General features: G+C 40.7%; 1 protein-coding gene across 5 annotated transcripts in view; it reads left to right on the top strand.

The window, feature by feature from the left end:
• Window positions 1-25,324, top strand: part of atp2a3 (ATPase sarcoplasmic/endoplasmic reticulum Ca2+ transporting 3) — a 79,160-nt gene that overhangs the window by 38,276 nt on the left and 15,560 nt on the right. For all 5 annotated transcript variants that reach the window (XM_055043485.1, XM_055043482.1, XM_055043486.1 and 2 more), the window contains exons 5-13: window positions 4,920-4,937; window positions 5,243-5,325; window positions 9,368-9,472; window positions 10,537-10,675; window positions 17,447-17,527; window positions 17,876-17,961; window positions 18,333-18,797; window positions 24,304-24,392; window positions 24,892-24,994. In XM_055043485.1, the coding sequence (XP_054899460.1) occupies window positions 4,920-4,937; window positions 5,243-5,325; window positions 9,368-9,472; window positions 10,537-10,675; window positions 17,447-17,527; window positions 17,876-17,961; window positions 18,333-18,797; window positions 24,304-24,392; window positions 24,892-24,994 (1,169 nt within the window). The remainder of the gene's footprint in view (window positions 1-4,919; window positions 4,938-5,242; window positions 5,326-9,367; window positions 9,473-10,536; window positions 10,676-17,446; window positions 17,528-17,875; window positions 17,962-18,332; window positions 18,798-24,303; window positions 24,393-24,891; window positions 24,995-25,324) is intronic.

The raw sequence follows: 25,324 nt of genomic DNA, 5'->3' as shown, positions 1-25,324 counted from the left end.
TCTGAGCGCTCCGTAATAACGTTAGAGTTGATAATGAGGTACATTTATCATTCCCATTTGATACGGCTAATGCGTTCAGACCGTTTCCAGTGGGAGAATACGTTAAGAGTTTTAAGTGGATATAGGAAGCTATCATTAGGGGTTACCATCATGGTATTTATAGGCCTGTTTTACGCTCTTATGGTTAGTAGATTGCTCGGGATCTTGAAGCACAAGTCCTCAGCTTACTGTTCCTTCTTTGCTATAAATGTGTTTCCCCTCTCACTGGACTTGTTGGCTTGTTTATGTGTCTGCTTGCCTCCTCGCTGCTGCTAAAGGTGCATTAGCCGCAGATCGAGGAGGGGAGGCAGAAACGGAATATCTGCATTAGAAAGAGGAGCATGTTGTGATGTGCTGTATCAAAGCCCCTATTATTGCATGGGAGTTGTCGTTTTTTCTTTTTCTTTTCAGGACGGTTTGACAGATACTGATGCATTACGTCGTGACGGGCTGTGAGCCCGGTCGCCGTGGTAACTGGCGAAACATTTCTCGTGTTTGCAGTTTTCACACGGCAGCCTGAATCCTGGCTTGTTGGAAACGACCCAATGATCTCGGTCATGATCGGAAACGCACCGATCGGGTTTCTCCTATTCCATTTTCCAAGACGAGCAATTTTCAGATTGTTTTCATTTTATTTATTTTTTTTCATTTGAACTTGCACAGATCACGGCCAAAAAGAGAACATAAGCCAATTCATCAATCAGATTTCAGCCAATCATTGGTCATATCTCATCAAGAAAAAATGGAGTAGCTATTGATCTGGTCAAAGAAAAATTGGCCTCTCATTGATTTTAATCTGATTATTAAAAAGGGACTGATTCCCATTATTAATAGAATTAATAATGATAATATTAATTGGAATTTTGGAAACTCCTTTGTGACCATCAAAAGGATCTTGAACGTTAAACTCTTTACCCAGCATAATGTTCGCCACGTGGTTGTTGTGATGGACGGCTTCCTGCCTTTATTTTTATTTTTTTCCTTTCCCCCAGTTCTCTCTGGACCATGAAACGGTCTCCCTGTTGCTGTTGTTGGCAACTGTCTCCAGGAAGTGTCTCCCCTCTGCTTGGCGCTGCTCGATTATTCTGCTGTGCGTAAACAGCCTCTTTTTATTCATTGTCTGGGCTGCGAGGGAGGAGGAGGAGGCGGCGGGGACATGGAGAGAGCGAGGGAGAGAGGTGAAGTCAGTATTCAGGAATGCGCCTTGGCAAGCCTCGGGTCGAAGCAGCCCTGATGACTGGGAGGGAATCCTTGGCAGAGGGAAGCCGGGGAACCCCGTCCCGACACCTCCAGCCCTTCCCCTCTCTCTAACCTCCCTGTTTTCTACCCTCATCTATCTTGTCCTTTTACTCATCCCATCTCTGTCTGGAGGCAAGCCGGCTGCCGTCGAGAAATTGCACAACCAGGCAGGAGCAGAAAAGGGGAACGTTCTTATGTCAGACTGGTGGAGCATAGAAAACAGCAGAAGCTACTTCTCCCACTTCTGCTGGCACACCACAGTCCAACGTCCCCTGTGAGTTCAACCGTGTCCAATCTGAACTCTGAAAACCCTCCAGACAGCAGGTTTGAAAAGCTATCCACAGTGAGTCATCGGCTCTTATTACACAGGCCGAGGAGGGTCTTTTGTTGGAGGGGAGAGGGAGAGAGAAATGAGGGTTGTTTTCAGAAAAGACAATGTGGTTCTAATAATTCAGCAGATCATTTGCAGTAAAGCCCGGAGACATTCTTGTGTCGTCGTGTCGAGCTTTAATGCATATTTGATGCTTTTTTTGCGCCGCTTGTTGTTTTTTTCGTGCGAGTTGTTTGGGTTGCAATAAACCGCTTAGTTTTGCTACAGGCTAAACTGAGAATGATACTTTTCCTACCCTCATCGCTTACAAGAAAGAAAAATTCAGCAGTTTGAAAGTGTTGCAGTTCATTAAAAAATATGTCTGTAGAAACCAAGAAAAAAGGCCTCCCTTCAGCATCTTTTCAAGCAAATGGCGTAGAACAAGGAGCTGGTTGTTACCTCATCACTACCCATATTCTCCTAGACTCCAGGGGGCAGTGTAGGGGGCATAAGGAAATTGTTACATGTTTAGAAGTAAAACAAACAAAAAAAACCCACAGTTTTTAGCAGGAATATGGTGCATCTGTGACTGTGGTGGAGGTATTTTTGTGTTTATGGGCGGGATCATTAAGGTGGATGTATTTATCAACTCTTGCTTGTCCTCCATGTTCCTGAACTGTCTGTGTTGTTACAAATTTTTAGAGGTGTACGTTGTGGAAAATTCGGTTGCCGCAGAAGAGCGTGGTTTCTGAAATGCGGTAGTTTGACTATGTGGCACCGAACAGATGCGATAAGCGTAAATCAGTCTTTATCCGGGTCTGAGCTGGTTCTCCTCAAAGGTTTAACATTCTTGTTTTAGTTTTACTGGTGAGATGGACTCATAGAGCAAGGTGGCTCTAACCCTCCCCCACATGTTGCTGCAGAAGGATATTTTTCTCACGAGAGAGAAATTCTGTTTCCGTTCTGCTGCAGCCTAAAAGTTTTGGTTTTATTACCCTCCAGTCACAATAAGATAAAAGTGACGCTGTTTTTAAAAGTGGAATTTGTCTACAAGTAACATTGCTGTTTTGCAGGCTACATGAGCAGGTAACCCAGCTAACTAACTAGATTTTATTGGCGTGAAAGAAAACGTACTGTTAGTGTAGTGTTATAGTATTTTAGTATTTTTGCGAAAATGGATCATAATCAAAATGGCAGATTAAAGGTTAACCTATCATGTTGCAGCAGATTAAGAATAAATCTTAGAGATTCACATGCTAGCTGGCCAGATACCGAATCCCACTGTTTTGGTCTAGAAAGGCATCAACCTATAATTTCTCAATTTTCAAATTGTTTTCAATTTAATAATGTCAGCTCTATCAAAGAACCAGAGTCACATTGTTTTTCTGTTTTCCATGCTATTCAATCTTTGCAGCTGTGGTTCTTTGTTTTCCTCTTGATCACCAAGAAAACCCATTTATTTAAAACGCCTCCCTGAAGTCTAGTAACTCCCCTCTGCCGCAGTGTGATTAGTTGCCATGTTTGTTTTTAGCTCACTTCACGGGCTTTCCTCTCTTCCAAGCCCCGCTCCGTACAGGGTCACGATTGTTACTCGTGCTGCTCGCTGCGGTCACAACACGAGGTTTCCACAGCAGAGAATACTGCTGTCATTTAATGTTCCAGCCCAGCGCCTTCTAAATATACCCGCTTTCCCACCAATTCACGACGTAATTTCAGCTTCTGCTTACTTCGACTCCGGCGCGCCATGTGGCCGGAGCCTCTCTTTCTCAGGCAGATGTAACGGAGGATGGCTGTTACGTGGGACTTGCTCAGTCATAACCTTGCGTTGCGACAAACACGGTGACTAATCACGCCTCGGACTCGCTGCGGTGACTCCGATCGGCAGCCCTCGTCATTTGGTGTGTTTTTAAAACATGACTGATGTGCCGTCTCCTCACACCACTGACTCATGCGCGTGGTGGGCGAGGAGTTCTGCTCAGCAAGTGAGAGTGGATGGGATGCTCAACTTGTCTAGAGTAAAAATAAGGCATTGGTTGTTTTCTGTCCAAATACGAGGCGGTGTTTATTGTGCAGCGTCGGTGTCTGTTTTTAAAATTTCAAGAGAGACTATCCACACTTTAGGTTGTTGTGTGTGTGTGTTTTTTTTTAATTGCTTCTGCACCAATCAGTTGATTAGCCTTTTATCTTCCTACTTGTAGTATGGAACTGGTAAAATGTCACTGGATTTACGCCAAAATTGTGAATAAATACATCATGACATAACATAAATTTGCCTACATCTAGATTTGTTTGTAAAGCAATGAAAGAAAGTGCAGTGTGGGAAAGTGAAATACCTACATGCAACGTTACATTAGACGCTAGCCAATTCAGGAGCTCCATTTATTTTGATTGCTATTGCTTGGCTGTACCTACAAGAACACAAATAAAAATGCTAGCCTCTGTAGCAGCCCTCAGGCAGTTTCCACTGTACTTATTAATGCACAGTGTGATATATTTGCTGATTGAACTATTAAAATAGATGGGAGTCGTGAGCATTTTTAGATGGAATCTCGAGTATTTGCAGATTTCCTTTAGTTCATAAATCATAACTCTCAGTATTTTGACATAGAAAATTTACAGCTGAATTTGTCCTTTTGAAGGCAAGAGAAGTGAAGTAGTTAAGTTTAGATGCTAAAATTGGCTCTTAGAATAGGTCTTTTTCATCTCTTCCTCATGACACTATACTCTCTCTCTATATATATACATATTGATATATAGAGGTGTTTTTTATTCTCTCAGCTAAATGGCATGATTTTTTATTCAATTGAGTTTGAATCTGATAAGTTAAAAGACGTATGCTTTGATGTAATCTTGTAATTTCCTCGTTTTTGGTTGGATTTTAAAGTATAACTCCTACTAAGAGCCTGCCACACATTTTGTTCTCTTGATGGTTGCTTATATTTATGCTTAGCTGCTGCTTTTGCATACGAATTTAGATGCATTAAAGTTCTTCGCCAAGAAAATCGGGCTGGACAAAAAACGAGAAATCGACCCACGAGATCAGTGCAACTCTGACGGTGTTGGTTTTAAAATTCCTCCAGAGAAGTTCAGCGGTGGCTTGCTTTCAGGTTCGGATCCTCAGCAAACAACAAGTGACTGCGCCGCCTCAGTTTGTGCCGTTTAATCCGAGCCAAACAGCCCTACAAAGCAATTTGTATGCGCGTGTGCATCTCAATGTCACACTGAAGTAATCAAATGCATTAACTACTCTTTGTCTTTCTCTCCCTCCGCCTCCCTCTCCTGCTTGGCTGTATTTTATTCCTCCTCAACCGATGGTGTGCGACGTCCACAGAGCTCCCAGCCGAAGAAGGTAAATATTGATTCTTCTAATGAGCTGCCACCCTCCTCCCTTTACTACCTGATTGAGTGTCCTGTGTATGGATCTTTTTGTTTTATATAGACCTGCGGGTAAACTTTAGGATTGCACCCTGCAGGACTTTCCCACCCATCAGCACACAGCACTACTCCTTTGTAAACAGCCTGGCTTTTCCAGCTGCTCATCATCATCATCATCTCAGATCTAATGTCAATACGTTGCTCCGCCTTTCTGGGCGAGCTTGTGTCTTGATCTCGATGTGATGTGTGTGTGTGTGACGTGTCGTTTGCACGTTTCAGGGAAATCCCTGTGGGAGTTGGTGGTGGAGCAATTTGAGGACCTCCTGGTCAGGATCCTGCTGCTAGCTGCCTGCGTCTCCTTTGTGAGTACCAGCTAATTAAAACGCCGCCAGCACTCTCCTTATTTCTGCTCTGTCTTCATTGTAAATGTGAACCCAGTGGGACTTGAGACCCTAATTGGACAACGGACAGAAAATTGCTGCCTAAAAGACTGCCCTGTTAGCCACTTTATTCTCCTCTTAGGACTCACAGAAACCTCCAGAACGGTGAAAAGGTTTTACCCCTTTACACATATCTGCAATTTTTCTTTTCAACTTTTGCTTTATTCTTTATGGAAATACAATTCACCTCCATCTCAAATCATGTTTGCATTTGTCTCGCATGTTTTTTTTTACTCAACGTTCCTTCATATCATGAATTAAAATCACTTTTCCTTTTCACATTTTATAAAAAATAAAAAATGAAGAGCCCACTGCACTGAAAACCTTCTGGTTGCTCCTCCTGATATCGACTTCTGAACTCTTCTTGAGTTAAAACTTTAGAATTGCTGTTTCTAAATGAACATAAACTTCTTTTCTTTATATTGTTTGATATCTGTAAGCACTTTTTTGTTATTTTCTGGAAATAGATACAAAATTTTACCTTGCAGTTTCTTAGACATGTCAGTAGATTACAGAATAAAAAACAAAGTTCATTTTACTCAAACATATACATATAAAGAATAAAACCTTTGTATAATTTCTTTTTCCTTAATAGATGAAATCTTAATCAAAAACAGCATTTTGAATCTGCTTATGCTTTTCTTCTATTAAAATGTTAAAATGTGACCAAAAAAATAGAAAATTTGAAGGTGGCAATAATTTTCCCTTCACCGGATGAAGCAAAACATGCAAAGTCTTTCCGTGTGAGCCCGTCTGGTGTGATTTCTGCACAGGGAACAAGTACAGTGCGTCTGCCAAAAGCTGGAAACAAAACAATGAATCAAAACTCTGTGTGTTGTGGTGCCTCAAACTGTGACCCTGGCTACAGCCTGAGGGAGGAGAAGGTCACAAAGGGGTGGAGGGAGGGAATCCTGCCTGTTTAATGACTTTTTTCCATCTGTTGCAGCACTTCCCCGCTGTCTTGGGATGAAAATTGCTATTGCTATTTCTGGGACGTCGGAAAATCGCTCTAAAAACGCTCATGACAGAAGATAACTCTTGTCAGTGCGAGGACTTGGGCTTTTTATCTGCGTTCGTAGACAAACGCTGTAGCTGAACGGCTGTGCTGTTCTAGGTCACGGTGGTTTCAGTGGAGTAAGGCTTTTGTAGCAACACAAAAACAAAACTACGTTGCCGTTGATCGGCTTCTTGAAGCGTTCTTGTTTCGGTGCTCTGCTTTTGATTGATGAGATATTTATAGTTCTTTCATGAGTCTATTTGCTCAGTGTTTTGTATGTTTCCACTGGGGTCAGGGAGTGGCAAAAGCAGAGTGGAGCTGAGTCAAAGTTGAACCCTAAACCCGGACTCATTTGGTTGCAATTTTGAATAAATTCAAATTGGGATCATGAGATTTTCCAGCCTCCTTTGCATTGCGCGACAATGAAGGTCATTGAAGTAAAGTGGATCTGGTCAGGTCGCCTGAGCACTTGTGCAGATCTTCAGGAAAAAGTTTTACAGTTTTATTTAAGGACAAAAAAGGCAAAGAGAGAAAAAGAGGGTTCTTTGACAGAGGAAGTCATTTTAAAATCCAAGAGGAAGTGACAAAATAAATGACTATTCAGCTTATAATCCCAACCCTGTAGGAAAAAAAGTTTCTTTTTTAGGATTTGACCTGCTGATCACAGATCAGAGCCATATAAGGGAAAAACTTTCAGAATCGCATCTCTGGCCAACTGATTGGTGCATCTCCTGTGTGCTGTTTGCAGTTTTTATTTGACTAAGCCGCTAAAGTAAGCCACAACCCCGTAAGAGGTTTTGCAGGAAGGAACCACAGCAACCCACCCTAACCACCGGACACAATAATAACTGGAGCACCGTCTCTCAATGTGGGGTCGGGTTAATGTTAAAAGTCTCGTCGAATACAAGAGGAGGCCTGCAGTTTATAACAAACTATTCAAACAAATAGTTTGAATATTTGCCTGCATACAATAGAAAAACACTTTATGCCTATCAAGGTTTCCCTCAGAAAACTTGCTAAGCTTGGTGTTTGGGTGCTACATTTTAAAAAGACTTGAATAAATAAGCAATGCTTAGCCTGGTGGGGGCAAAAGTGAAGCTTGGTGGCCCGCCAGGCTTACAATACACCGGGGGAAACCCTGGGCTGCAGTTGTTTGTTTGTGACGATTAAGTTTTGGTGTGATGTTGAAAGCTGAAAGGACAGAGTTAGTTTTGGGAATCAAGTGACGAAGCAGAACACAATCAAATTTCAGGCCGGTTTCCCTCAGTAAATGTCAAAACCGCAAAATCAACCCAACTTCTCTCTTTGTTTGAACTCCTTAACAGTGAGGTGAAAGCACTTGGGTATTGAAGGCAGCCTCTGAATCTATGATGATTGTCCCGAGTGCCTTTTGAGCCGTTCTCGGCGCGAGAGCTGCTGTCGTTGCCCTCCAATTTCAGCTCGGTCAGAAGAGAGGCTCGGCGTCCCAAATGAGGGGGAAAGATGAGCTATCGACCGAGCTCAGGCTGCCGTGACGGCGGCGCGCGCCGGTGCTCAATACTCCGCAGAGAATATATTCCGCTGTCACTCGATGGGTCCCATCGAGGCCGCCGTGGCATAGATCCACTTTTATTGCTGTATTGCTTTTGTGGTCCAGCCGTTGAGGCTGTGAAATAAATAAATAAATAATGGGAGCTTATTTGGTGTTTAAAAGCACACATTTGTGGAAACAAACAAACAAAAAAGAAAAGAGCTCAAGAGAAAATTGAACTTCTTTTCACCAGGCATTCAGAAGTGCAACGCCGACTGAATGTTAATGATGCCGACTCTGCGTTTGCACAAAATGAAGCCAAAATAAAGAAACAGTGTTCGTGCAAAGAAGTCGTGTCTGACTGCTTCCATCGACGGGGAGCTAGAAAAAAAAAAAAAAGAGACGTTGTTAATCAAATGCGCCGCTCAGCTTGATTCCCAGTCGGCATGACGACCTCTTGGTATGATAACATTTGCACAGAAATTTGAAACGTCTGACACGATTTAATTGCTTTAAAAGTTAAACAAAAATGCAATAACTGCAATAATCCAGTTTCTGTTAAAATAATCCAACACAATAATTATTGATATCTTTTCTACAAACTTAAAATGTACTATTTTTGATTCTTATCACAGACTTTCCACACTGAGACTGTCTGGGTTTTTCATAAACGAAAGTATATTCAGGCGATTTTGTCTTTCTTACAAGTAAGCGAAAAGTGCAGGAGACTTCTTTTAGCCAGCTGGCTGGCAGTGTGCAGCAGCAGGTGGGAAAGGGGGAACAAAAAACATAAGCTGCTCCTGGAACTAAGTTGAAATGGGGGGATATTCTTCTCATTGTGCCTGTTGTTTTGTGGGCAAACTTTGTCAATGTGGCATCTAGAAGTGAATCTATTAAGCCTGTACAGATGTTTATTTTTGCATTTTTGTTAGAAAAACAAAAATATTTTTAAAGCTTTTTCTTACTGTTTTTTTATTTTTATTTTTCTTTTACTTAAAACTACTTTAGGTCATCAGCTGTACTTGTCTTTGTCTTTTTTACCCCCCTTTGTTTCTGGCTACAACAAAGGAAAACTGAGACTTTGTTGCTTAAAGTAAGTTACTATAAATTGTAATAGTTTTATCAAAGGTCACCTAACAAAAGAGTAAAACATTGGGGTAGTCAGATGACAGTAGTTGTTTATTTAGCTAAACAAAATAAAAAAAAAAGAGAAAGAAGTGGTAACAGACACGTTTGATCTAAGCTAATTCAGTCGAGCTTTAAGTAGAAACGTAAATGTTAGCTATCAGGGGTTTTGGCATTTGTCTGGACGGACTGGGGGTTAGTTATTATTGCATATTAATTTGAGCTTCTTTTTCCAGATTCCTCCTTGAATGACTTTTGTTCTGCCAGCGTCTGGGGAAAATGTGACCTGAGAGTGAAAAATGTTTGCTTACTTATGTTGTATGTTCTTCTAGGTGTTGGCTTTGTTTGAAGAGGGAGAGGAATCTACCACCGCCTTTGTAGAGCCTCTGGTTATTCTGCTTATCCTCATTGCCAACGCTGTTATTGGAGTATGGCAGGTGAGAAATGTTTTTCATGCAGTCTGTGTGTAACATTTCGTGTGAAAAAGCCAGAAATTTGCAGAATAATCCTGGAACAATGTCCTAACCCTGTCCTGTTACAACCAAACCACAGCTAATTATGCTGGAATATACAGATCCATATAAAACATAATATTTATGTTCCAATAACCAGAAGAAGGGATGAGCAGCGAGATTGTGATTGACAGCGCTAAGACCCGCCCCCTGGCTCTGATTGGTTGTTTCTAGTTAGCACTGGGAGAAAACAGAGGAGCTAGATTTTTTTTTAAAATTTTTCAGAGTGTCTATCAGGCTATACTGCCTGATAGACATATTGACAGTTTTGACAAATATGTAAAAAGAAAAAAAAAGGAGAGAAGTATTTTTATAAAAGTTACAGACTGCAGTTTTGACAACAGCCAATTTCTCAGGTAATCAAAGATCAAGCATGGTGGTGGAGGAGTGATGATGAGGGAGCCTTTCGATCCTTGACTTTTTTCACCTTCAATAGATAATAAATATAATGGTTTTGTACACTGGGGTTTAGGTTTTGATAATTTCAGAACTGGAAGTTTAGACTTCATAGAGAGCACACTTTGTTTTTCTCACGACTGTTTACATATTCACATACCTAAGTAGTTATAACCTTTACGAACCTGTGCATCCCGGTGAATTATAAATCCCAACACAGGTTGGGATTTGTCCTGTTAGCCCATTACGATGTGACATGTCTGTCAGGTTAAGACATGATCATGTAAAATGTCACACGCTTCATTTTCACTGAAGAGAAAGAAGAAAGTCTTATTCAAGATCCCCAGTAAAGGCAACATAAAATATAGTCATGCTCACCATGCTTAATCTTAAAACAAAAATGCAGAGAAATTTATCGAATTTTCTTTATGAAGGCAAATATTTCTATGGCCAAAGCACATTTTTCCAAAATGACCTTTAAATGAACGCCTTTAGTGTGAACATCAGTTTGAAGAAGAAAATGCTAAATTGCTCCTGATGCATCTTTTTGTTTTGTTTTTTTTTTCTTATATTACTCGCCGTTCGCGGTGCAGGAGCGGAACGCAGAGAGCGCCATCGAGGCTCTGAAGGAGTACGAGCCGGAGATGGGGAAGGTGTACCGCATGGACCGCAAGGCCGTCCAGAGGATCAAAGCCAGAGACATCGTCCCCGGAGACATAGTGGAGGTGGCAGGTTAGCCGAGCCTGAATTCTCACTGTCACTTCCTCAGATGAATTTGTGCTTTGACACACACACACACACACACACACACGCACACACACACACACAAACACACACACACACACACACACACCCCCCACACACACACACACACACACACACACACACACGCTGCTGTTCCCTAGCTGCCTGCACGGCCCCATTACTACTGACATACACAGAAAACACTCTTTACCTTTCATTCTTCAGCCTGGAAAGACTGTTGGAATATCTCAGACTGGATTGTATAACTTTTCTGTAAGTGCAGGTCTTGCTGTCAGCTGTATCTGTTTGTGTGGAAGTTTGCTGCGGTCTCTGCCCTTATTTAAGACCCGGTTTAAGTTTCCACAGCTCGCTCTCTCTTTTGCTTTCCATGCGCTCAGTCTCACCACCTGGACGCCGCTTGATGTTTAACTCCTCACTCACACTCCACCCCACTCTCCTCCAACACACACACATTACAATTCCCCTGCTGTAAAGTCGTGGATGTGTGGGCAGTCTGCGCTAAAAATAGCCTCATTTGTCACTTGGGAGCTCCACCAACATCTGTGTATTCCTGGCACACAAGCCTCCGAGGAGATCACAGCAGCATCAACACGGCTGGTTTTTTTTGGAGGGTTGGGGGTGACTGTAGTAATCCTGGGCTCTCCCTGGCTGGGGATTTGTTTCAGGTGGTTGGGATGATTTATGGGAAGAGAGATGAGTGTGTATGTGAGAGAGACAGAGAGAGCGAGGGAGAGAGAGATCAGGGTGTTCATTCATAATTACAACACAGAGAGGAAGGGAGAAGGAATATAGCTGCTGCTGCCATGGTTTCAACACCAAGGTTCAAAAAGTGAAGATCAAAAAGAAAAAAAAATCATCAAATGGCTCCTAGAGAAGCCCTCATGGCTTTGTTCATTTTCAGGAACGAACCACAGAGAAATAAATCTCTCCTTACACACTGGTTGGTACACATTGAACTTGTTTTACTCTGCTTTTTTTTTTCTTTTTTTTTTCTCACAACAACGCTTACTTGGAATTTGGGCTTGTTGCAGCCAGCGTCCTCGATCGCACATGAATGTGTTCTCAGTCATACGAGGACAAGCCTTCACAGGTAGAGCTTTCCGAAGCTCAGCCCCTGCCTTACCTCCCACTGTTACCAGTGCTGTCACCAGCACTTCTCTGCTCGGTCCGTCACTGAGCTTTAAGACGTGTTGTGGGTTTTTAATTGATGGTGTGTGACTGCTGGTGATCAGCAGCTGGCACCTCGATTCGACGACAGGGATGGGCAGGAGGACAAATACTTATTTTTGGGATTATTCTCAACTGATTTGGTTGAATAAGTTCTTGATGCTGAACTTTATCTCTGATTAGCAGAACTGTGGCCAGTTTAGAGATTAAGAGGAGTTATTCTCACTACTCTTACCTGCAGAAGAAAGACAAAAAGAAATGTTACCTAAAATGGACAGAGATCAATTTTTTTATGCTCAACTAAATATTCTTAGGGAACAGAATTCTGATATTACTTGTTTCTGATTTTATTTGTTTAGTAACGTCAATTTACTGGTTGTGATTTGTTACTTGTCCAACAGGGATGGGCCAAAATTTGCAGGGAATACTGGAAGAAAAAACCCTGATTGGCCGACGGTGTTATTCAATTTGCATTCATCTTATCAAGCGTTTGTTAATGATGCATTGAATGAACCTCATTTAAAATGAACAAATGACACTTCGCCTGGAGAAGGGGCAATTAAAGCCTGACGCTCTGCCAGGCTTATTAATACACTACAGGAAATCCTGCCTGAGATGCATAAGATGTATAACAACATTCAAGATATTTCTTCCACCCTTTCATCCATAAGCACTTCAGGGTTTCTCCCAGAAAACTTGCTAAACCTGGTGGCTGGGTGCTAGTCAGTCATTCAGCAGTCTGCTGTGTTTTTGACTGTAGAAATGTTAAAATTTCACTTGATAATTATGTCATTGATCTTCTTGGAAGATCAATAGTTGAATACCGACAATAAAGTTTTAGAAAATGCAAAACATTTAAAAAAAACTAAAACAAATAATAATTCTTAGCCTGTTGGGGACCCAAGCAGAGCCTGGTGACCCGCCAGGCTTACAGTAGACTGTGGCAAACCCTGCAGTCATTACTTATCTATGGTAGGGAAAGGCAAGGTCATGTGAAAAAATAGAGAAAAATTATATTTGAAAAATTAAATTTTAGTCTCAATGTGTGTTTGGTGCAGAATGCAGATGCGTCGATTTACTCTGAAATGTCTAAACTTGAATGCTGAAATGTCTAAACTTGAATGCTAGAGATGAGAAAAGCACAACTTTGTTGTACCGCAAGCAGCTTTCATGTACCAAAATACAATAGCCCAAAAATGATCAGCATGAAAGTTCCCCTTTGGTACATCTGTACTGAGAGTTTTTATTGGCGGTAGCATTGGCAGCACTCCATCAAGAAAGCTTGCTGAAGATCTGTAGTAATGATGTTGTGCACCTTTCTGCAGAGTTGTGAAATGCATAGTCATGCAGGGAGTAGTTCCAGTCAACTGACATAATGCTGTTGCTTAGCAGTTTTAAACAGGGGTAAACATCTGAGGTCCATCCTCCAAGGCAATCTTCAAAAAAAACATCCTTCGGGGATCTGCAGTGGTCTGAATCTTGTTGGGATAAGGTGACAGAGAAAACACATCACTTTCCTCCACTCTGGTGACTTTTCCCACCTTGTTCTGCACTGCAGATTAGTTGGCGGTTGTTCCACAGGAACCCGATGTGGAGGGGGGTAAAGCGGTGGTTCAGGATAAACTGTATGGAGGCTTCAGAAAAGGAGCAAACGAGTGAGTGCTCCTGAGGAGAGAGGAGAGCATAAATATATTTACTCAAGTTTCCACCAGCGCTGCTGACAGTGCCAGCCACGGTTACGACGCGGTTGTGATTTGCGCCTCCGCTGGAACTTTCCTCTCTTGTTTGAATGGCTTCACTGCGGCGGTCTGGTTGTCAAGAGTTACCCAGGAGTTTATATGGAACCCAAAAGAGGGAAACCTACGCGGCGTCTGTCCAAAAAAACAAGTCACGATGACCCTGCACGTGAGATTTAGCTCGGGAGTTCTAATGAATGGATGGAAAACTGACTTGTTATTTTTTTTTGTTAGGAAAGCATCTGCTATGTTCCAGTTGCCAAATTAAACCTAGAGTGCTGTAATCCTCTTTATCATTTATTCCTTTAGCTAAAGCTTGGCAAAGCTCTACCAGCATAAAATCTCTCCTTGTTGCCTGTGGGAGGCCGTGGCAGAAAGAGGAGGTAGGCGTTTGAACAGCATGTCTTTACTGCCCTCGGCCTGTCCGGCTACACAGAACCTGCAGCCCCAAGCCATCTCCTACACACACACACACATTTCCCAAAGCGCCTCTCACCCTGATTTACCAACAGTCTCATAGAAGTAAGAAGTAAAACTGTTCTCAGATAACACTCTGCCTTCAACTGTGTTCCATAAAGATTATCATTAATTTATAATATCTATATGTGAAATCTGACTTAAATTATTTCACGTAAAATAGAAAGGTAATTATCGCTTCTACTGCTGGTGAAACTGTCTCTTATTATCCCCATTAGAAGGTGTAGAGGTACATGGAGCTCACAACAAAGAACCATAATTGATTTTCTCAAGTTTTCACATCTACAGTCAAATTTGCTAAATTAGAATATCATGAAAAAGTTAATTTCACTAACTCCATCACTGTGAAGCACGTTTTATAGGACACAGATTGGTGTTTTCAAGCTTTTGTCATTTATGACAATTTTTATTCTGCTTGCAGTTGATGAAAGCATGTCACGTAAGGTTAGAATATTACGTCAGACCAGTAATACAGGGATGTTCAATACGAAAATGTGAGTTTTAAAAAAAGTGTATTTAATACTTGCATAAAGATTTTTCAAATTTGACAAAGCAGTCTCATTGGAACACATATTCTGATTTATTGAATGTGACTAAAGATTTCACTGTTTACACACTGTAACTGAAAATAATATCAGTCAGGTCTAGAATTTCCTTTGCTGTCAACAGAATGTTTCTTCAAAAAATTTCCTTTGGCATTGTTAGCAGCTAATTTACTGCTAGCTAAATAAAAGGCAAATTGCTAGCAGTTAATTTTTGTTAAGTACTAATGGTTAACAGCTAACTGTTAGTAGTTAACGGATGGCAGCCAACTGTTAGCAGCTAACTGTTAGTAGTTAACGGATAGCAGTTGTTAGCAGTTAAAAGTTAGCAGCCAACTGTTAGTGGTTAACAGTTAGCAGCCAACTGTCAGCAGCTAACTGCTAGTAGTTAACGGTTAACAGCTAACTGTTAGTAGTTAAAAGATAGCAGCTAACTGTTAGTAGTTAAAAGTTAGCTACTTTTAATGGATAGCAGCTAACTGTTAGTAGTTAAAAGTTAGCAGCCAACTGTTAGTGGTTATCAGTTAGCAGCCAGCTGTTAGTAGTTAATTGTTAGCAGCCAACTGTTAGCGGTTAATGGTTAGCAGCCAACTGTCAGCAGCTGACTACTAGTAGTTAATGGTTAACAGCTAACTGTTAGTATAACTTTTAACTGTTAACAGCTAACTGTTAGCGGTTAACTGTTAGCAGCTAACTGTTCGCGGTTAGCGGCTAACTGTTAACAAAAACTTTACCGAAGAACTTTGCCTTAAAAATGGAAATTTCTTCAATGTTCATTAACTGAATGCTGTTATCTTGTCTGAAGATTAGTCAGCATACAACCAGAAAATAACTCGAGAACAACTTCCTGTCTGTCTTCAAAATAATGTTAAAAGTCTTGACTGTCAAAATTAAAGCAATCCCCTTCATATCCGTTGTTTGAAATAAAAGGTTATACTTTCTTCCTAGAGGAAGTCGTTATGCTAAAAGCAAATGGACAAGACTTTAAGATACATATTCTACTTGCAGAAGAAAAACTGGTGTTTTAATTTGCAAATCAATCCACATCTCACAAACCTGCAGAGGCTCTCACTTATGAAAATGTTCCATAAATGTTATTTCTTTAAAAAAATTTTTTTGATTGGACTAGAATCAAGAAGCAACTTTATAAGGAAGGATTAATAAACAGAAAGCCCAACTTTTCAGCTTGTGTCTGACATGTATGAGGAAGTGTTGCATCAGAGGTGCAGGGAGTGAAGAGAGAACAAAAGGGAGGGGAAAACCATCGATTCTTGTGCAACGACAACGTGACTCCATCAAGGTTGTATCGAGCTGTTGTTTACCTGTGGCTGGAGGCTGATCCTGGTCTAAACCCATCTGTGTTTTTCACCCAACGATGTATTTTCTGAACACGGACGTTTAATGCAGTTTGACCAGAAACGCTGCAATTCTCCTTTAGGGTTCAGCCCAGGATTTACCTTATTAAAAGTGCATGTTCTCTTTGCTGTTTTTACGCAGAAGCTCAGTGGTTTGTTGTTTTAAAATCTAATTAACTGAATTCTAACAGTTTTGGGAGATCCTTGAAAAATTTTCACGCCTTCCGTGAAAAGACTGAATTCATTTTTCTGCAATGACAAACCAAGGTTTTCATTTCCACGGGCACTTTGGAAATTGGTTTTCAATGTTAACTTGTGTTTTTAGGGGGTCTATATTTGTAAATGTAATTATGACTAAGTCAGTGCCTCAGTACATGTTACTGGTGTACAGTAATGGAGTTTGTCACAGCTCTTATTTGTGTTACAATAAGCAAAACTAAAGGCACTTAACACTGAAATTTATTCAGATTGTAAATAATTAGAAGTGAAATTCTGTCAATCATTCCTAATTTTGAAAATACATTGAAAGCCCTTTTTAGGATTGATGTTTCAGAAGTATTAATTATAGCTTATGATTAAACTTCAATCTGTTTCATTTATTTAGCTTTATTAATTTATCATATAATGATTACAGTAGGGGCTTATGTGGTAGAGCAGATGGCCATGTCTCCTGGTAATCATAATTTGTACTCTGTTCACAAAATTTGCATTTAATGAAAGAAAACCTGAGCATTCTCCTTCAGGGAGTTTTTCTGGGAAAGTGAGTTTAAAGCACCAGCTGTCATTAGAGCTTTATAGCAATACTTTAGTATAAAAACTGAAAAAATGTTGAAATGTAACACTAGTTGGACTTTTTATAGTTTTCCAACAACTTTTTTTTGGGGTGGTGTTTTTGTTTGTCTCCATTTTTGTAGATGTTAAACTCAAAGTGGGCACAGAGAACACACACTTACCTTATGGATACACAGGTTAATTGTAATGAGAATTATTATTACCAAATTTAATAGTGATGTAGGCTACAAATTGTTCATCTCAAGTCCAGACAATCAGAAACTGAAAGCTGTACAGTCAGGTTCTTTTCACACCAATCACCTAGAGATCACCTTCCACCCATTTCTACGTTTAAAACCCACACACACACTTATTGCTTTAAATAAAACCTCTGCTTTTGTTTTACAAACAACGTTTTAGATTTTCAGCATTGTCGATTAGAGGTCAGCATTATCACAGGGTTTATCATAGAAGTACATTATAACTTTCCTCCATTTTGCCAAACCAATTCCCTAAAGCATTTAGAATCTGTCCAGCTGTAAACTGATTTTGGAAAGGAAAAAACAAAACAAAAAGCAAACACTGAGAGAAAATAAACAGCATGGTCAAATTCAGAAAAGACAAATGGACAAGAATGCTAATAAAAACATCCGTTTATTGATTTTATTTTTTATTTTTCTAATGTTTTAGTTGGGGACAAGGTGCCTGCTGACATCAGAGTGACCTCGATAAAGTCCACTACTCTACGAGTGGACCAGTCCATCCTTACAGGTACCAGTCCTCTCTGACCAAACACCGTATGCAAATGTCCACTTTAATATTGCGTGGTAATTAGTGTGCAGTGTTGTTTACCTAATGATATGTCTTGGTAATGGTGCGTTCATGGGCTGCACGACATTAGGAAAACGTGCTTTAATACCGGTGAAGGTTGCTATAATGATGTGACCCGCAATAGATGAACAATTAAGTAAATAGTCTAGAAGCATTGCACAGAAATTATCTGCCTTACGCATGCTGCGTGTGGTGATGATGTATTGATAAATTGGTTATTTATTGTGCATACCTAATTACATCTATGTGGAAATCCATTGCAGGATAGTAATGTGTTGTTGTTTTAAGGGGAGTCTGTGTCCGTCATCAAACACTCTGACCCGGTTCCTGACCCCAGAGCTGTGAACCAGGACAAAAAGAACATGCTGTTTTCTGTGAGTAAACCCTCTGCAGTTCCCTGCAGCAAGCTCTTTTTTTATATAAGGAAACTTGATCAAGTTCCTGCAACACTCGGGGATATTATGCCTTTCTCTCTCCTCAGAAACAAATAAGAACTTAAAACAATAAAACCAAATCCCAAGAAAAAAAACAATCATAGCAAAATCTAGACTTTCATGTGTCTGAGGTCAAATTGTTGTTTTCACAGCCAAGCAGACTTTAAAAAGAAACTGGAAGAAGAGTTAAAAGGAAGTAAACAATATTAAAAAAAATCTAAGAAAGAAGTGGCAACAATTTATCTAGAAGTTAAATCTGTAATAGAAGTAAATTACTGTTTCTCTCCTGCTTGTTTCTCTGCTTTCCTCAGGGCACCAACATCGCCGCAGGCCGCGCCATCGGCGTCGTCGTCGCTACGGGCGTCAACACCGAGATCGGTAAAATCCGCAACCAGATGGCGTCCACGGAGCAGGAGAAGACGCCGCTGCAGCAGAAGCTGGACGAGTTCGGCCAGCAGCTCTCGAAGGTCATCTCCCTGATCTGCGTGGCCGTGTGGGTCATCAACATCGGCCACTTTGGAGACCCCGTCCACGGCGGCTCCTGGGTCCGCGGGGCGATTTATTACTTCAAGATCGCCGTTGCTTTGGCTGTGGCCGCCATCCCCGAGGGCCTGCCCGCCGTCATCACCACTTGTCTGGCCCTGGGCACGCGTCGCATGGCCAAGAAGAACGCGATCGTCCGCAGCCTGCCGTCAGTGGAAACCCTGGGCTGCACGTCTGTCATCTGCTCTGACAAGACGGGGACCCTCACCACCAATCAGATGTCTGTCTGCAGAGTAAGTAGTCAGTGGAAAAGTTTACGCAGATTCAACATTGGCGTGTTAAAATACATCCTTTTCATGTGCTACTTCCTTAAACGGTGTCCTCACATCATTAAACGGCCTTAAAGTCGCGTATCTAGAATTAAGATCTAGAATTCAGTTCAATAAAATTAATGAAAAAATTATGTAAGTTGGACTTAAATGCTTTAATCGCAGGTCTTAAACTTTGTCCTTTCAGGAATATTTAACCTCGTATATGTACGGTAGTTTTGTGTCAGGCAAAAGTTTGAGTCACAACATTTTTATTGCGTTCTGGGATTCGTGCCAGATGAGGCTATTGGTTACAAGCTGATAATACAAGCTAGCTAGCAAATAGCAGGATTTGCCAGGTAGGTATTTCAGCTTGTTAAAATGGCTAGCTAGCTAAAATAAGCTTTCTAGAAATATAGCAATTCAGGCAATGCTTCATTGTAAGACAGGATCTCCAACCTTTTGTCATAATTGCAGTTTTTTTCTTTGTAAATTTAATTTAAGATGGCATTAAAAATGTCTTTAAAAGTCTTGAGTCTGTCCAGCTTAAACGTGCAGATTCTTGTATGAAAACAAGAATTTGGTGCACAAGTTTGATATTTATTGTTGATAATCTTCAAGCTAAAAAGGATAAAATAATGTATGTTTTCCTGAGATGGTAGAGTTTGGTAAGACCCGGTCAGGGTTCTGGTTCGGTCCGTTCTGAACTTAGTGTTGGCTTTCAGTTTGACCTGTAGGTGTTGATCTTGGAGCAGGTACTTCGTTCTCGGTCATCTCTCTCTCTCTTTCTTTGTCTCTCTCTACATCTCTCTCTCTCTGAATGCTGGCACATAAACCTGGTGGCTCCTGGGTTGTTCCAGAACATCCTAACCAAATTCCTGTCGGCAGTTTGGGTCCAACGTTGTTCCTGGGAAGTGTGCATAATGATTTTGGGAGCTGAACTTCTGTAGGGTTATTTTAAGTCTGTTTTTTACCCTCCTCTTTCTTAACATTTTCCGTTAAAGCTGGAAAATCCTTTTTTTGTTGTTGTTGTTCTAAGGTTTATCTACACTTGCCAGGTTTCGTGATAGCTGCTGGTAGAGCTCAAGCAGCGCCCAGACAACGACAATGCCTCTGTATCGCCAAATCAGCTTCCACACAGGCCCAGTAAAAGCCTCTGAAATGTCACGTTGCCTGAACAAACAGTGCTCTGGTCCGTGGCCCGAACTGTTCACCAGGTTGAATAAACTGTGCATATATAACCACATTAGACTACAAACTCTGAAAGATCTTATCCACAAATATTCATAACTTGCACATAGCCTCACCCTTTCCCTTTGTCTGCCTGTGTGTGGTACTCGGGGAATGACTTTTCTCTAAGCGCGGGGTAAATGTCAGCTCTGCTGTTTGTCTCGACTCCTGTTAAGCGCTCTGCACACATCCCAGTCTCAGTTAACACCTTGTGCTTTCATCCCGTAGCTCATCCCTCACCTCAGTCGCATAGGAACCGGCGGCCAGCGTGAAAGCACCAAAATTTAAGCATCATGATGTTTGGAGGAGTAAATGGAGGAATCATTCGTATTTATTCAGTCAATTGTATATGTTTATCATTAATTAGTTAATCATAGCTTGTCGAGTCGAGTACTTGAATTGCCAGAGCTAACAAAATGTTCTCTGTGTAAAACAAAATACTAGCATCCTTTTTTTTTTTTTAACCCATCTAGATGTTTTGTTGAATATCCAGTTAAAAAGTATCAAAAATCTCATGAGACTTTGACCAAACAGTGAAAATTTACATTTAGAAATCATTTTTTTGTTATCTCCTGAAAAGTAAAATTTGGGGATATTGATTTTTTTTAACAGTATCGATTTTTGCTAGTTTTTTTTTCTCTATAAAAGAATAAATACACAGGTCTGTCATTGTAATTATAAATGCAGCTATAAATACAAATATTTAATGCATTTCGACAGGTGAATTGATTCAACCTCGCTTCTAGGTCCGGTGCGATTAATTGGATTAATCACAACGGACTTATTGATATAATTGTTGGCTAATTTAGTAACTGATTGTCAACTGGAGTATAAAAACCGAAAAAAATTGATTTGCTGAAAGAAAAGCACACCGAGAGCAGCAATTAGCCATAAACTGTACCAAAAATACATACATTTTGCATTTAAGTAAAAATAAATAAATAAAAACTTTGTCTTTAAATAGTTGCATAGTTATAGCTTCACCAGTTCAAATTCTGTAAAATTATTAATTGGTTGATAAAAAATAAAATATGTCAGCAGATCAGCCCTTCACTGTATCGACGAGTTGAGCAGAAAGGGCCGAATTTCCTGTATTTTTTTAGTTTCAGATGCATTCTTTGCCACAAATGATGAATCTTACACTAAATACAGTTTTTGCAATTGCAAATGTTTGTTTTTATTTTAAAAAGTTCTTAATTTGCATCTCTGAGATGCAAATCGAAGTTTAATTGGTCAAATGGAAAACCTATCCGATTAATCGTCAGAATAAGCAATGGAATAATCGATTACTAAAATAAGTTGCAGCGTTTTTAAGTGTAATCTGGAGGTTTTTGCAGAGCATGTCTGCAGTGGCAGGCAGTCTGTTTCTCCCCTGAGACGATGTTGAGCGTCTGTGGGATAAATGCGTAGCAGCAGGGAGTTCCCTGCAGCAGCAGCAGCAGGAGCACAGGGGAGTGAACCTACCACAACCTTGAAAGCTTTCCAGTCCCAGAAAAAGCCTGAAGACGGGCTGACACTAGTAAATATTGACTTTCTGCTTCTACCTTTACTGCCCCGGCTCTCTGCTCCCCTCCTGCAGAGAAGCAGGCACGCCTTATCACAAAGTCAAATTAGGCTTCCTCTTTCTTGTGCTTTTTCTTTTTCTTTTCGTCTTCGGATGCTGTTTCCTGATGATAGTGTTTTTTGTGGTAACTTAACTCCTCCCCGGCCATGTTTACTGTGTCCTTCCTCTGTTTTTATGCTTTTTTCACTGCGTCGTCAGTCCTCCAGTTCCCAGCAGCACCAGGCATCCCTCTGTTCCCCCTGCTCAGTCAGGGGGATTCCCCTCATGTCCAGGGATTCCCTCCTGAATCCTGACACAGCATTTCCCATTTTCTTTTGACTTTTATACACTTGAAGCACAGACACACACACACACACACGTTACTGTCAGCAGGGTTACTCACAGTGCATCCCCGTGTAACCTCCGAGGAAGTGAGCAGGGCGGCAAAAAGAAACAAACTTCTGGCGCTACTACTGAGTCACATGGATCGCACTGCGCCTCGTTCCCTTGGAGTCGGTCGGATAGCGAGGGGAAAACAAAAAGAAAAAAGATCACTCCTGTTTTGACTCTTTAATTTTTTTTTCCCAACGGTTTTATCTATCAGATAACGGCAACCCATTTAGAGAATAACGCATCATATCTTGCTAAAAAAGTTACTCCATTAGTTTTGTCTTGGTGTATCAAGATATTTGCACTAACGAGACCCCCCAAAAACAAACAAACATAAAAAAGGATCGGTAAGATTTAGTGTCTTTTGCAGCAGCCTGACATCGGTGTGCTTCATCTACTGTGGATAACTGAAGCAGTGAGGCTTCATTCAGCTGTTACAATTCATTATGGGCATGGAAAGCATTAATTCATCACAGCTGGACTTCAGTATTTAGCTGGTAATGCTTTCCAAACAGTGTTGTGCAGCATTATTGCACCATAAGTGGTGATATATTTGCAACACTGGTGGTTCTTAATGGTGAAATGTTGAGTTACGGTCATGTTGACGTAGACAATTATTTAAAACCTCTATATTGAAGCCAAAAGTATAAAAGGTCATTGAAAAGTTAAGTGGAAGGAAAAAATGTATTATTTTTCTGCAAACAGAGGAACAATCAAGTATTGGGTGTATATTGTTTGTAGTACATTGTATACTTTTCAGTAGATCAAATTTCTTTTTAAAAATGATTTCTTCTGGGAAACAGAATCTTTGGTGTTCATCATCATCATCAGATGTTTTGTCATACAGCTGCAGATCTGACGAAACCACAACGTGTTAAAGAATGCGATCCTAACTTAATGTGGTGGCTTTTTTTAGCTGTGTTTTATCTTGCCTACTCCAGCCTACTTGATGTGGTGACTGCTGCAGAGAGCCACTTCAGATGATGTCTTCTTATAAAGGCTCATCTGTAGCATTAAGTTGTAGCTCGAGGCAGAAACTGCTGCCTTTCTGTCTGACAGTATGTTATTAAAGTTATTGTCCTTCTAAACAGCTAAATATCAGACACCCACAGGTGTTTCCAACAAAACTGCTAATTAATTATTACGACCAAATAACTAACTTTGTCACTTGTTGATCAGAGAAGTCACAGACTTGTTTCCAATTCACGTTTGCTGATTTTTCACAATATTACTGATAATTGTTTTTCCTCCTTGTTTCCTCAAAGGAACGTTTTCCTTTTTTTTCTAATCTCACCACATCACTGGAGCAGGTTTCAAGTACGAGTGTCTGATAAATTACTGTGAGAACTGCAACTCCCATGATGCCTCGAGGTGTTTTTGATGTCCAGAAATAGTGAGGGGATAGAACAGTGCATGCAAAAAAAAAAGCCATAAGAAAGATGCAGTGACTGTATTGGTACAAAGAAATTTGATCCTTGACATTTTTACTTATCGTGTGAAAACTTTGACGATGCTTCTCGATAATTTCCGCTTTCTTTAGTTCGCATCTTTTATCATACAGAATGTATATTAAAGTTGGGTGTGTGGCAGACTGATTTCAGAAAGTAGGAAGTAAATGAAGAGGCTGAATATTCAGCCTGGAAAAAGCCAGCTGAATAATTTAGCAACACGTGAGTGGATAGTTTAGACAACAGATCAAATCAAAATATGATGCTAAAAGCTGCACACCAGGAAAAATTGAATAGGATCAAAAATACGATCGGTATAAAGAATGCATGTGTACACTTAATGAATCAACAAATCACTTTAGAAAAACCTAAACCATCTGTGTTTTGCAGGAAACTACAAAAGGGAAGTAGAGAATCAAATGAGATCAAAATCCGAATAACAACGAGGCAAATAGTTGTTAAATTTGCTCACATGTGTAACTCTAATGTAATAAATATTTATGTTAAATATTTGTTTAAACTCCAGTTCGTTGCTGCCCATTGTCAGTTTTCTGCTCGTAACAACGAACCAGAATGCCTCCGTTTTGTTTCCTGGGAAGATCAATTTCCCTTCAGTCATTGTTGAGTCTTTGAAGAGATCATCTCGTCTGCTGGACGTCTCCAAAGTGAATAAAAGGAAAAGCTTTGAAAATAACCAAAGATGACCAGTAGTTGTGCTCGAATAACTACATACAGAAAACAAAAACAAATCTTCGTCACACACAGATTTGTACAGATTAACTCGTCTGACTTTTTTTTAAAACACCTTGCAGCCACATAACAAGGGCAAAGTTCAGCTTTTCTCTGTCGACTCATCTCTTAACTTTCTCTCATCCTGCAGATGTTCGTTACAGACAAGGTGGAGGATTCAAGCTGCACCCTGCATGAGTTCTCCATCACTGGTTCTACATATGCCCCCGAGGGACAAATGTGAGTTTTGCAGAATGCGATCGACACCTCTCCCTTTTTAGTTTAAAAAACACTCTTAAGGCTCCACTCTACTGCTCTTATATCTATAAGCTACGAAATAAGACGCTTCTGCTTTGCTGGGTTGTTTTTGATGTCGGCGAACATGTTTTTGTGGAGGTGTGCAGGTAGGTGGCCGTCCATTAGACAGGAGAACGATGTCAGCAGCTCATGTTGTTTGCTCGACTGCTTAGCGAGCGCGCCGCTCCGTGTCAACCTGACGCTTTCATAACGGCTCAGTGTGGGTTTCTGTGTGGGAGCTCTGCTAGCAACGGCTGCAGCCTCCACAGGGAAGGGATCCACGGTCGCCGTGCAGTCATCAGCGATGCGTGACAGAGGCACACAATGTCTGCTTACCGCTGTACGGCCGCCGTTTTCTCCTCTCGACCAGTTGCCGGCTAAACCTGCTCTGACGTTTTCGTGACGTGTTTTCCTGCCTTCTGACTGCTTCTTTTTCTCCCAGACTTAAAGGGAACAAACCCGTCCAGTGCGGGGACTTTGACGGTCTGCTGGAGCTGGCCACTATCTGCTCCATGTGCAACGACTCCTCGCTGGACTACAACGAGGTCATTTGCATATACAGTTCTTTTGAGCTGCAATGCAGAACTTTTTCACTTTTTATTTTATGGTAAACTTTGATGGGATTTATTGGGATGTACGAAGAAGGCCAACACGAAGTGGTGCAAAATCTGAAACTAAATGGCTTTAATGAATGTTGCATCTCCCCTGTTTATTCTGAGTAAATAAAGCTCAGGGTTCAGAAGTCACCTAAATGAGAAATATTTAGACTCTAATTTGATCTAATTTTAAATCCAGCTGTTCTGTTTTTGGTCTCAGAGGTTTTTAGAAAACATTAGAGAAAAGTCGGGATCAAAAAGAAGTTGGCGGACAGGTCA

This window comes from Poeciliopsis prolifica, unplaced genomic scaffold (assembly GCF_027474105.1).
Source record: "Poeciliopsis prolifica strain line A6 unplaced genomic scaffold, Auburn_PproV2 SCAFFOLD019, whole genome shotgun sequence".
In the NCBI taxonomy this organism is placed as follows: domain Eukaryota; kingdom Metazoa; phylum Chordata; class Actinopteri; order Cyprinodontiformes; family Poeciliidae; genus Poeciliopsis; species Poeciliopsis prolifica.
This window is presented reverse-complemented; position numbering and strand designations above follow the sequence as displayed.